This window comes from Balaenoptera ricei, chromosome 6 (assembly GCF_028023285.1).
Source record: "Balaenoptera ricei isolate mBalRic1 chromosome 6, mBalRic1.hap2, whole genome shotgun sequence".
NCBI classification, from domain to species: Eukaryota; Metazoa; Chordata; class Mammalia; order Artiodactyla; family Balaenopteridae; genus Balaenoptera; species Balaenoptera ricei.
In genome coordinates this window covers 38,396,637-38,410,283 of record NC_082644.1, presented here as the reverse complement: position 1 = coordinate 38,410,283, position 13,647 = coordinate 38,396,637, and the positions used below count along the sequence as shown (strand labels likewise).

Below are 13,647 nucleotides of genomic sequence, written 5' to 3'. Positions count from 1 at the left end.
ATTGCACAGAGCTCCTAAAACACTTGGAATTTCCTGAGTAACAGGAGTGTCTTCTGTTATACATAATGGGCCCCTGCAGACCATACGTGAGTTCATGCTAATGAGTTAACTTACTGGGAGGAGCCAACATAGCTTTAGGATGGGGGCTGGTGGCCAGGGGAACCAACCATATGATTAGAGGGTTGGAACTTACAGCCCCATTTTTCAGGAAGCAGGGAGAGACTAGAGACTGAGATCAAACACATGGCCAATGACTCAGTCGGTCATGCCTATGTAATAAAACCTCAGATAAACACCCTGGACTCTGAGGCTTGGCGAGCTTCCTGTTTGGTGAACATATCTGTGAACCAGAAAGGTGGCACCCCAACGCCAACAGAAGTTCCTGCCTGCGCCCTACCTCCACCCCAGACCTTGCCTTATGAGTCTCTACCATTTAGCTATTCCTGAGTTGTATCCTTTATAATAAAACTGCAATTGTAAGTTTACAACTTTCCTGAGTTCTAGAGAATTATTGCTCCTGAGGGGTTTGGGGAAGGCCTGAATTTGTAGCTACCCAGGCAAAAAGAACAGGTGGCCTGGGGCCACCGAGAACTTATGACTAGCATCTAAAGTAGGGGCAGTCTTGTGGGACTGAGCCCCGTAACATGTGGGGTTTGTGCTACCTCTGGGTAGTGCCCAGTCTGAATTGGACTTCTACTCCAGGAAGATGGGATAGATGTATTTTTCACTCTTCCTCCACTAAGCACAACTAGAACTCTGGACATTACATTTAAAACAAACAGGGACTTCCCTGGCGGTCTAGTGGTTAAGACTCCGCACTTCCAATGCAAGGGGTGCAGGATCAATCCCTGGTCCGGGATCTAAGATCCCACATGCCGTATGGTGCAGCCAAAAAAAAAAAAGAAGAGTAAGTAGGGTGGGGTAGGGGACTAACATTGTCTGCCATGAGAATTAAACATTTAAAACAATAAATAAATAAAACAAACATAAGAAGACTCTGAAAGATGGAGAGACGAAGGCAGACTGGCTAGGGACCTTAGGATCTAGAACAACACGGTGGTGTCATTGGAGATTACATGGGAAGCCTGCATTTCCATCCCCATCTGACACTAATGAGGTCCCCCTCCCTCTCCCCAGGTGGTGGCGTCAGAGGACGTCAATGAAGAGCCAGGGCTTTCACCACCACTGCCCAGAGGTTTCAATCAAAGATCGTTCATCATATGAAGAACCAGGAAGATCTTAAATTGAACAAAAAGAGACAATCAATAGATACCAAATCAACATGACAGAGAAGTTAAAATGATCTGACAAAGACTTTAAAGCAGCCACCAGAAAAATGTTTCAATGAGTAATTAAAACATGCTTGACAGAAATGAAAAACTAAATAGTCTCAGCAAAGAAACAGCAAGTTTTAGCAAAGAAAGGGACGATATAAAGAAGAACCAAATGGAAATTTAATGCAATAACCAAAATTTTTAAACTCAGAGAAGGAAAGAATCAATGAACTGGAAGACAGAACAATAGACATTACCCAACCTAAACACAGAGAGAAAATAGACTGGGGAAAGAGAAAGGACACAGCTTCATGGACCTGTGTGACTATTACAAAAGACCTAACATTCACGTCATCAGAATCTGTGAAAGAGAAGATTTTCCTAGCAAGGTCCACATAACTAGTCACTTTCACGCCCATCCTCAAGATATTACTCTTACTCACTCCCCTCCATGACCATATGATACTATCTGCCTTGCCCAGATCACTCTGGGCTCCCCAGGTTCTCTTTTCCTAACATCTCCTAATCTCCTTTCTCTACTCCTTATTGTTTAGGACTCAATTCTAAATGGCCTTTCCTAAGAAGTCTTTTTTGGGGGTAATAGATGAGCATTGATGAAAATGATCCAGTTTAAGAAACAACAATATTTAAAGGCATTTTCAAAAGTATATAGAGTTAGCATCAGGTTTGGCTAGGTGAAACAAAAAGGCCAAAAAATAGCAGTTAATTTTTTCCTCACATAAAAGAAATCCAGGGTTAGTATGGCAGCTCTGAGTCATCAAAAATTCAGGCTTCTCTTGCTGTTTCAATATCCTAACACTGGTTTCTATCCCCATGATTACCTCATGATCCAGGATAGCTGCGAGTGGTCCAGCCATCTTGTGTGAAGCCCAGGCAGCAGGAAGGAGGGAGGAGAAAAGGTAAAGGAGGGGTTTCCCTGGTGGCGCAGTGGTTGAGAATCTGCCTGCCAATGCGGAGGACACGGGTTCGAGCCCTGGTCTGGGAAGATCCCACATGCCGCGGAGCAACTGGGCCCGTGAGCCACAATTACTGAGCCTGCGCGTCTGGAGCCTGTGCTCCGCAACGAGAGAGGCCGCGATAGTGAGAGGCCTGCGCACCGCAGTGAAGAGTGGCCCCCGCTTGCCACAGCTGGAGAAAGCCCTGGCACAGAAACGAAGACCCAACACAGCCATAAATAAAATAAATAAATAAAATTTAAAAAAAAACAAAAAACAAAAAACAAAAAACAAAAAACAAAAAAAAAAAAAAAGAAAAGGTAAAGGAAAGGGATGTGCAGTGGACTGTCCTTATTCTCAGAAGCCTTCCTGTAAGTCCCACCCCAAGATTTCCTTTCCCCACTGGCCAGAACTTAGTCACTTGGCCATACCTAACTGCAAGGAATTTGCCCAGTATTTCTGCTGGGCAAAAAGATGAATGGATTTGCATAAGCACTGACCGGTCTTGCCACAGGCAGTTTCAAAATTTTTTAAGTCACAGTGACTTCCCTGGTGGTCCAGTGGTAAAGAATCCATCTTCCAATGCAGGGGACACAGGTTCGATCCCTGGTCAGGGAACTAAGATCCCACATGCCATAGGGCAACTAAGCCCACGCACCTCAACAAGAGAGCCCACATGCTGCAAACTACAGAGCCCACGTGCCCTGGAGCCCGCGCGCCACAACTAGAGAGAGAAAATCCACATGCCACAACTAGAGAGAAGCCTGTGTACCACAACAAAGAGCCCACGTTGCAATGAAAGATCCCACATGCCTCAACGAAGATCCCACATGCTGCAACTAAAAACCAATGCAGCCAAAAAAGTAAAAGAAAATAAATTTAAAAAAATGTTTTGAGTCACAAAACATTGATAAAATAATTGAATAGCGTCCCAGGTTGAGAACATAACCAATTACATACTATTATGTTAATGTAAATGGATTAGAGTTGGGGACAGCAGTACAAATTCATGTTTAGTTTAATTTAGATATAGATGAATACATACAGAAATATTTATCAGTATCTATATATAACACAAGTTAGTATACACACACATGTATCTCTTTGCTCTGTCATCTCAGAGAGCCTAGCAGCAATGACACCCTAGTAGCAACAAACACACCTAGTACCCCAGATCTTGGTTTCTAATACCATTCTCCAATAAAAAGAACAAGGGCTCCTTGGAGAAATGGTTGATTGGCTGATTGGGACAGGAAGTATATGAAAATGAGTCTGGAGCATCTTTTGGTGCCAGAGTATAAAAAAGTAATTTTAAAAGTGGCGGGGGGCCAAACCCACAATACCAGGGATATGTCAATTGGATAAAGGAATCAACTGAAAGAGATCCCAATGGCAAAAGCTGGAAAAATGTAAGCAAAAGAAAAAATAAATAAGATAGTATTAGATTATAACCCAAAATATTCATGAATCCGTACTGATATAAATAATTAGATAGATAAGAAGAAGAGTCAAATCTCCTGTGCAGGAAAATTCCAAATAATCTGTGTAGACACTCCATCCTTAGGGAAGTGGAGCATAGCTTCCCAATCTTTAAGCGTAGCCTAAGCATAGTGAATTTCTTCCAAAGATTACAGCATAAAGGGAGAAAAAAACAGAGTAACTTTATAGTGAAAAAACCTGATAAACATTACCTCAATCAGGTGATCAACAGTGATAAGTCATCCTGATAGCACGTACCCTTGATGTGAAGCCATGAGAATGGCACTTCACCTCTGTGACCTTCCTCTCAAAAATGTGTTGCCCCAGTTTCACCACGAGAAAAACATCTGATAAATCCCTGAAGGACATTCTACAAAATACCTGACCAGTACTCCTCAAAACTAATAAAAAATAATCCAAACCATAAAAAATAAGTAAAGCTTGAGAAACTGTCGCAGCCAAGAGGAGCCTAAGGAAACATAATGAAGAGGGCATGCAGGTGTGCTTCAGCGGTCCCTCAAATTGAACATGCAACTTTGTGTATATACCCATTTATAAAATTGCTAACAAGGAGTCTACACCTTTCATCGAATTCTCAAAAAGGGGTCTATAATCCAGAGAAAGTTAAGAAAACCTAACTCATTCCAGCTTTCAACATTTTATAAACATTAGATATAGGATGGGAAGCATCCTATATCTGGTACAAGGTTTTGGGCACAGCTAGTAAACTAGATGCAGTCAGTCAGCTTTTTCAATTTACCTATCAACTTCCTAAGAGAAAAAGAGTGCATCCTGCACGCATGGCCACCAGGCTTGAGTATTCTGCTCACTGCCCGTCTGAACACTCCTCCATGGGAGCAGAGCTGCCCTCCTTGTCACTGGGCCCTGGCCGATTTCCAGCTAGGTCAAAATCTTCTGGGTCAGCATTTATCAAGTGAGGCCATTAACGGCTTCTTGTATTTCAATCAATGGAAGGGAAATATGTGTGTTAAGGTATCTTTCAAGGATGAATAAGAAGACTGGAGCACTTCACTTTGGTCTGAATGCTTTCCAGTGACTACCAGCCTAACTCAGGGTTTCTCAGCTCGGCACTGTTGGTGCCCTGGGCCAGATAAATGCTCTGTTGTGGGAGCAGCCCTGTGCTTTGCAGGATGTAGCAGCATCTCTGTCCTCTGCCCACGATGTGCCAGTAACACCTCCTCTGAGTTGTGACCACCAAAAATGTCTTGGGACATTGCCCAAGGTCTCCTGGTAGCAAAACTGCCACCCACTGAGAGCCACTGGTCTAGCGGAAGAAGGTTCCATATGCATGTTTTCTAATGACATTTCCTTTGCATTGTTTGCACATGTCCTTTGCATATTTATGTATTTGAGGCTTCCTGGTTTTAGTAGTATTTAGTTTTAAAGTGATCAGAAAGATATTATGGTGAGTGGAAGGACATCAGAATCCTTATGAGTGGGTGTGAGGTCACCAACACTGCTGTTGACCAGATGGCTAAAATCCTTTCAGAAGGCAATTTGGCGATTTATACCAACTGACACACTAAACCTACAATCCAGTCTTTTTTAGAAGGAAATAATCCAAAATAATAACTTTTAAAAGTTATATGTATTGATGTCAGGCCAATGTATAATAACCAAAACTTAGAATTAACCTAAATATCCAACTGGGAAATGGTGAATTGAATTTGGTACCTCCACATTATGGAGTATTTAATATTCTGAAACAAAATGGATTTTTATATACACATAATGCAAGAAAGTAAAAAAATGATTAAAAAATTTAATGGCAACTGCAATTACGTAAAAACTCTGTATGAACTTGGGCATGGACTAAATAGAAGTAAGTCAAAGAAAAAAAGAGGGTGGAGTTAGGGCAGCTGGTTGTCTCAATCCCAAAGTTCCTGTGCTTGAGTTATACTGTTTCTATGAAGAAAAAAGGGGAGAAAAATACATAGACTACAACTTTATTCGCTACCCTCTAAACTGGTTTTTACTATCTTACTAATGGGTTTAGCCAAACTTTTAAAAAGTTTATTGTTTTGTTTTGACCACAGAAGGACTCTGATATGTAGAGTTTTTGTATGTGACTAAAGTCATCAGCTTAAAACAGATTGTCCTAACCGTATGCTAGAGATCTAATGTACAACATGGTGACTACAGTTAATAATAATGTGTTTTATACTTGCAATTTGCTAAGAGAGTGGATCTCAAGTGTTCTCACCATAGACACAAAAAAAGGTAAAGATGGGAGACTATGGATGGTTAATTAGCTTGATTGGGGGTATCATTTCACAATGTATAGGTATATCAAAACATCATGTTTTTATGCCTTAAATAAATGCAATGACTATTTGTCAATCATACCTCAATAAAGCTAAAAAAAACAAAAGTACTCCATTCTCACTGCAAAAATTTGGAAAGACACTTAAAAGTCTCAAGAAAACAAAATGCCCACAATGCCAACACCCAGTGATAAATTATATTAATATTATACCAAACTCCTTTTAGTCTATGAGTTTGACTTAGGTCACTTCTGAGCACTTTTGGAACACATTTTTAAAGGCTTTAGATTATTGATTTAACCAGCACACCTGCGCTTCACAGAGTTCTCAGTTACATAATTTAAGGTATATTGAGTTAAGTCATTTCTTGCTAAGGAGACCTGTGCCCTCTTGTATGAGGAGTCCACTGGCTAACACTTCTCCAAGGCTTTCCGAAGCACTGCTGACACTTAAAAAATAAAATGCATTATGTCTAAAGGACATGACTCCTAGAAAGGACTGAACCTTTTCCTCAGAGACCTATATGCTCTATACCAGAAAAGGCCAGTGGAGATTATGCTGCACCCCGTCCAAGGCCCTCCGCTTAAAACACGTCAGCCCCCCGAGGGGCGCACACTTGATGTGGACACACTTACAGGTCGTAGGAGAACTTCCTCTCCAGGTTGGTCTGGTTCTTCTGAAACTGAAGGACATCCTGCTGCAGCCTGCCATAATTCTTCTGCAGGGCCTTCAACTGGTCTAAACCGAGAGGAGGACACGAAATCACACAGGGCACCGGCATGGCCATCCTGACAACAGCAGACACACCAAAACCCACCACGGAACACAATGGGCCGTGGCACCAACAGAATAAGGAGGGGAAAGAGGAAGGGATGAGAGCACGGCCCCTCCCCAGGAACCTCCCCACCCCAGCCCTGGAAGCGGCCCAGAAGATGTGCAATCCTATGGGAACCAGCACCTTGATTCCTTTTCACACATCTCTCCTAAATCTCCTTTTTGACCTGCAACCCTTACAGTGCACCAGGAGGTTCTAGCCACCTATTTCTCTCCTAGACATCATAAACCCTGAAATGTCCCACAAGGGCACACACGCCACTGTGTCTCCTGCCCCCAGAAGACGTATCCCTCAATCTGTGAAACACTAATTTCGACATCCAGTCAGATAAGCAGCCACTCCTGCTGAACCCCCTGTTCTCAGCTACCAGGCTACCTGCCAGCATCCTGTCATTTGGTCACAGGCCAGTTATTCTCTGAGGCCCCATGTGCACTTAGTCACCTGACCCTCCTATCTGGGAAACAACGGCTTTCTTTGAGGAAATCCATCAGCCGCATCACTGCTGCCCTGATGACTTGGCTCGGAAAAGCTCTGTAGAAAAAAAGCAGCAGCTCACTGACCAAGAGCCAAGCTGGGGGGTAGAAGGAAAAGCTGCCACAAAGGGGACACCAGGACGGGTCGAGGGCAGCAACGAGGGCCTGAAACACAGCCCTGGACAGACACCTGAGTTTCCCCAAGGTCTGTCCTCACAACCCCTAGACCTACAAGGCTCTCTGGGGGGCAGGAGCGGGGGGGATCAAATTATATAAAAGTGAAGGATTCGATGAACTGCTGATACACACAGCAACAGGGATCCATCTCAAAAGCACTTCTTTACATGCCATGCTCGAAAAGACAAAACTACAGGGGTGGACAACTGGTCGCTGGGTGCCCGAGGCTGAGGAGAGCGCAGGTGTGGGTGGGGCTTCCTGGAGTGACGGACACGAGCTGTGTCTTGACTCTGGTATCCAGGGGATGGTGCACGTGTCAAAACACACAGAAAGGTACACTGCAAATGGGTAAACTTTATCGTGTGTAAATTATACTTCAACCGACCTAACTTAAAAAAAAAAATTCTATAATCAAACCGAGCATGGGGCGATGGAATACTACTCAGCAATAAAAAGGAATGAACTATGGCAGCCACAACAGAACGGATGAATTTCAAAATAATTATGCCGCGTGAAAGAAGGCAGACGAAAAAGGGTATATGCCGTCTGATTCCATGTATACAAAAGTATAAAAATTACAAACTCATCTAGAGGGACGGAAAGCAGATCAGAGGGGCCTGGGGAGGATTACCGAGGGGCACAAAGAAACTTCTTGGGGTGATGGATGTGTTCACTGTGTTGATTTTGTGGTGGTTTCTTCAACTGTACGTTTACGTCAAAACTTATGTCACACGGTGCAATTTAAATATGTGTAGTTTACTGTATGTCAATTACACCTGATTAAAGCTGTTTAAAAATACTAAGTAGAGCAAAGGCTGCAGGCTGTTGTGCCCTACTTGAGGACTGACCAGCAGATCATCAGCTCTGAGAAGCCCCCGGCAGTCAAGCAACCCATTTAAACTTAGTGAAACTCTGAGTTTCCCCTATTATTATTCTTAGAAGCTGATCTGGAACTACAATTCTAGACCAGCACTGCCAAATAGAACTATAATATTATAAGCCACACAGGTCACTTAAAATTTACTAGCAACCACATTTTTAAAAACTAAATAAAACCAGGTGAAATTAATTTTAATAATATATTTCATTTAACCCAACAGATCCAAAATATTACCATGGCAACATAGAATTAATGTAAACAATTATGAATGAGACATTTTATATTCTTTTTTTCATACTAAGTCTTTGAAACCTGGTGTGTATTTTACAGTTATAGCACATCTCAATTCAGATGTTAAATAGGAATCTGGAATTCTTGATCTGAATTTAGATTTCATAAAATTTACAGTTAAAAAGGATATTGGTATACCCAAGTTGTCCCAAAGATACTTAAGTTTCCCAATAACTGAGTCAAGTATCAGTTTTAAATTTAAATTGCCGAAAATTAAACAAAAATTAAAAATTCAGTTCTTCTGTCCCATGAGCCACATTTCAAATGTTCACTGGCCACAGGGGGCTTGTAGCTACAATTCTGGACAGCCCAGTTCTAGACTGACCTTCCCACCTTAGAGATGGAAACTGAAGCTGAGGGCGCTGATGGAGTTTAACTAGGGGCAAAGGTGAGACTAGGGTCAGGTCAGGGATCAGAGGCCCCAGTGCTCCTTTCACCAGGTTCTAAGGCTGCACTGGACCCTGTGACCCCTCCGGTCACACCTCACAGAGGGGCTTCACCCCATCCCTGCCTCCCCCGGCGGCTTCAGAAGGGCCCAGAGAAAAACCTTGGCTGCCAAACTGAATAAGAGTAGCTAGGAAATGGAATTAAACTAGGCTGGATAATTTTTATATAAATTTCATGAAGGAAATCTGATTTCAGGGTGACCTAATGAAAAGAGAGCATACATATACCATATATATATATATATATATATATATATATAAAACAGATTACACACACATATGTCTTAATGTATCACAAAATGAGAATCTGAATTCTCTACATAACAGCTTGCAATGTATTCAGTAAACTTATACAAGGAAAAGCTCTTTAAGGAAACATAGTTAGGCAAAAAGAGTAAAGATTACTCAATTACTTGTAATACCTACCACCCATCATTAGAGTTCACTAAGAGACCCTAGAAAAGGACAGAGGAAAGGTGGGTTTTTCCTAACAGGCCTGATGTCTGGGGGGAGTGGAACTCACCTTGCAAGGTTCTGATGAGCCTCTCACTTGTGGTGATGTTATTCACTAAAACTGCCTGCAAGGAAGATAATCACATAATGAGACACTGGCAGCCTGACAACTCAGAAGCGCCCTGACAAGATGCGCCTGAGGGAGAAAAGGTGGGGAGCAGCCCCTCTCCCACCCCGGGCTGTGAGCCCTCTACGGCCTGAGGAGGGGCAGCACCATGTCCCAGCACCAGCCTGCAACCCGAGCAAGGGGCGGGCGGCTCCACAGGTCCTGTTTCAGCTCCGTGCCGGCTGAAGCAGCAACTCCGGCCTTTCTCTGGGGGAGCCCAGGTACAGTCCTGTCTCAGTCAGAAGTCAAACTGAATTCCATCCTGGCTAATGGGGAAAAGAAACGGGGGCTCAGCGACCGCTCCGCCTGCGAAGCTTCCTGATCCATTTTAACTTCTGACGTCCTTCCTTCTCTCCAGACCCTGCGGGCTCAAAGGATGGAGAGGTCACCCCCAGTTAGTTACACAAAGCTGGGAATGCTGACAACAGAGGAGGAAGAAGCAACACAGGCCTCGGGATAACAGTGAAAAACAGTAAAAAGTAAGAAGAGTGTGGGGTTAGGTGTTAACCAGCAGCCGGTGGGCACGGAGTCACCACCTGGGGCCAGGTGCCGCTCTGGGCACCCCGCATCCATGGCCCCATGACTCTTCACACCAGCTGTGTGAGGGGACACAACATGCTCCCACTGTAGGGGACAGGAAACTGAGGCACAGCTAGCTTTAGAGACTCAAGGTCACGTGGCCTTCTCAAGAGCAAACAGGCAGAGCCCAAGCCCAAGCCCGGCAGGCCTGCCCCAGACACGCAACTCTTCCTTACTGCGTACTTGCCAAAGCGGGATGTAAACCCCAGCAGGACAACGATCCTGTGACCATACCCGGTGCAACAGCAAACAAGCACCTGAAGAAGAGGGGACCAGAACATCAAATACCAGCACGCGTCACACAGGTTAAGTGATGTTCTCTGGACACACACACAGAGGTGCGTACTGGGCCATAACATGGAAGTTTCTTACCGTGTCATAATCAACAAGGTTTTGTCAACCTGCTGGCCGTAACTTGGGGACAGGCTGCTGTCTCATTCCTGGGTAAAGGAGGACAATGACAGCCACGCCGCCTCACCCTTCTGTGCCTCTGTTTCCTCTCGGACCTCTCCGTCCGGCCCTCACTCTTTGTCCTGGATGGAGCTTTCTGGAGGAAGGTGTTTCTAGGGGTGCGTGCCTAGCAGTGAAATCTGGCCAAATGATTCTGGTGTTTATTTCAGGAAGTCTGAGCATGGGGAACACTTCCTGGCACAACAGGAAAGAAGTCACAGTGATACTATCTGTACAGTTAATCTCTCAGGGAGAGATCATCAAGAAGAGTGTTTATGGATATTCTGCGTGGGCCAGCAGGGAATCAGATTCACACAGCTCGCAGGTCCTGCCACTCTCAGAAATGGTTTGCACACATTCAATTAAAAAGGCAAAAGATCGCCCTAAGACACAGCGGTCCCACTTTGGGGTATATATTCAAAAGAACACAAAGCAGGATCTTGAAGAGATATCTGCACCCATGTTCACAGCAGCACTATTCGCACTCGTCAAGAATCGAAGCAACCCAGGTGTCCCTCAGCGGATGAATGGATAAAGAAAATGTGGCATACACATACAATGGAATAGAACACGGCCTTTAAAAAGAAAGAATGTCACATGCTACAACACTGGTGAACCTCAAGGACATCATGCTAAGCCAGTCACAGATGGGCAAGTACTGTATGATTCTACTCACAGGCAGTGTCTAAAGCAGATGGAATCATGAAACCATGAAGTAGAAAGGTGGCTGCCAAGGGTGGGGGAGGGGAGGAGGGGGGAGGGGTAGGTGGAGGGGACGGACTAGGGTTTTATGGGCGTAGAGTCTCAGTGTTGCAAGACGAAAAAGTTCCAGACATGTGCAGCACAACAATATGAATATATTTAACACAACTGAATTGTACACTTCAATTTCCACCTTGCATGGGTATCAAAACCACCTTCCCTCTGAACAACAGTGCTGAAACAGAACAGAAAAAGAAAAGGAGCACTTAGATGATTACATGCTGATAATCTCGAAAGCCGATCTCTCCTGGGCAAATCATTTCTACAACAATTATGGCAATCTTACTTGCCCCTTGTCCGCTCATTCCCCTCAGCCCCACCCAAAAAAATCCTTATTAGAGTTTGCAACCGCCTGAGGGCTTAGGAATTGCTGCAATTTGAAACATCTGTAGATATTTGTCTCCCATGTGACTTTATTCTTCCAAACAAAATACATTTTAGTTATCTTCCCCCACCTACTTACAGATGCATGGAAAAATACAGTCTCCACGTAAGTAAATGAGAAAAGAACCATAAAATGCCAGCAAGATCTTTATATATGCAGTTTTATATTTACTGAAAATCTTGAATCATTTTCAGGAAAACTAGGAAAACGTTTCTAGCTTTTTTGGGGGGTTCAATATAAAGGAAAAAAACACCTGCATTAAACAAAATTATTTTTAAATGAATTACATATTGTACTCTAAACAACCCAGTTGACTTTTGCATTTTGGTGCAGAGTGACTTTGGGGGGAGCTGTACTTCCTGGTGTGTGTGACCCGTCCCCTGGGAAGTCTCAGCAGCAGACAAGGAAGTGCCACCAGAGTTTAACTGGACACTAAGCTCAGAAGACCTCGGAATGAATCACCCACAAACAAATGTATTATAACCATTCTATTCCAGGCAGGAAACAAGTACATTTTATCAAACTATTTCTCCATTAGATTCCTAAGAAAATAACCTCAACATGTCATAGTAAATTTCCAAAGCAATAAATCTACAATAGATTATCATGTTCTGAAAAGCTCAGTAAGACACAAAATGACTGAAGTTGTTAAAATGCTAACTTTTGAAAAGCTCACTGGAAGTGTGAGGCTCATCACGTTATAAAAAAGAGAAGGTGACCTTTATTGCTGTGTTTGTTTGGCTCATTAAAATAACCAACCTGCTTTGAAGATGTGGGTCCATCTTAAGCCTTGCTAAAGATGACCCTCAAACAATCTAGCCCTTGTCAACCCACCGGCAATCAGGTGCCTGGATAACTTCTTTGTAATGACATTCCTGTTAATGCTCTGGGAGATGAACCTCAAAAAGAAGAATTTAACCTTCGTGACCAGTGAATGACATTAAGAATGAAGGGAAGAATATGAAGTATTCATGAGAGTTTTCTTTTTACCCCTCACCAATTTCAAAATCTCCCAAAGCAATGCTACCCAACAGAAACATAATGTCAGTCAGATATGGGAATTTTAAATTCTCTAGCAGTTACATTAAATTAAGTAAAAAAGAAACAGGTTAGGCAAAGGGTTGAATAGACATTTCCCCAAAGAAGATACACAAATGGCCAAAAGTACATGAAAGATACTCAGCGTCATTAGAGAAATGCAAATCAAAATGAGAAGGTGCCACTTCACAACACTAGGATGGCTACAAGAAAAACAAACAAACAAACAAAAGGAAAATAACAAGTACTGCAAGGATGTGGAGAAACTGGAACGCTCAGACCCAGCTGGTGAGAATGTAAAATGGTGCGGTCGCTGTGGAAAACAATTTGCCAGCTCCTCAAAAAGCTGAGCGGTTATCATATGACCCAGTAATTCTGCTGCTAGGTATATCCCCAAGGGAACCCATGTCTACTCAAAAACTGTCCACAAATGTTCACAGCAGAATTATTCAGAACAGCCAAAAAAGTGGCAACAACCCAAATGTCCATCAGGTGATGACTGGATAAACAAAAAGTGGTCTATCCATATAATGGAATATTATTCAGGCATAAAAAGAAATGAAGTATTGACACACTAAAACACGGTATACACCCGTAACAGGCACACCTATACAGAAAAAATAAATTAGCGGTCACTGGGGGCTGGGGGGAGGGCAAAGCGAGGAGCGACTGCTCCACGGGTACACGTTTCTTCTTAGAGGGATGAAAATGTCCTGGA

The 13,647-nt window shown here is 43.2% G+C and overlaps 1 protein-coding gene across 2 annotated transcripts in view; it reads right to left on the bottom strand.

Annotated features, from left to right (window-relative positions):
• Nucleotides 1–13,647, bottom strand: part of GOLM1 (golgi membrane protein 1) — a 57,960-nt gene that overhangs the window by 15,569 nt on the left and 28,744 nt on the right. For both annotated transcript variants that reach the window (XM_059924500.1, XM_059924501.1), the window contains exons 4-5: nt 9,620–9,674; nt 6,630–6,732 (exon numbers count right to left, since the gene is read on the bottom strand). In XM_059924500.1, the coding sequence (XP_059780483.1) occupies nt 6,630–6,732; nt 9,620–9,674 (158 nt within the window). The remainder of the gene's footprint in view (nt 1–6,629; nt 6,733–9,619; nt 9,675–13,647) is intronic.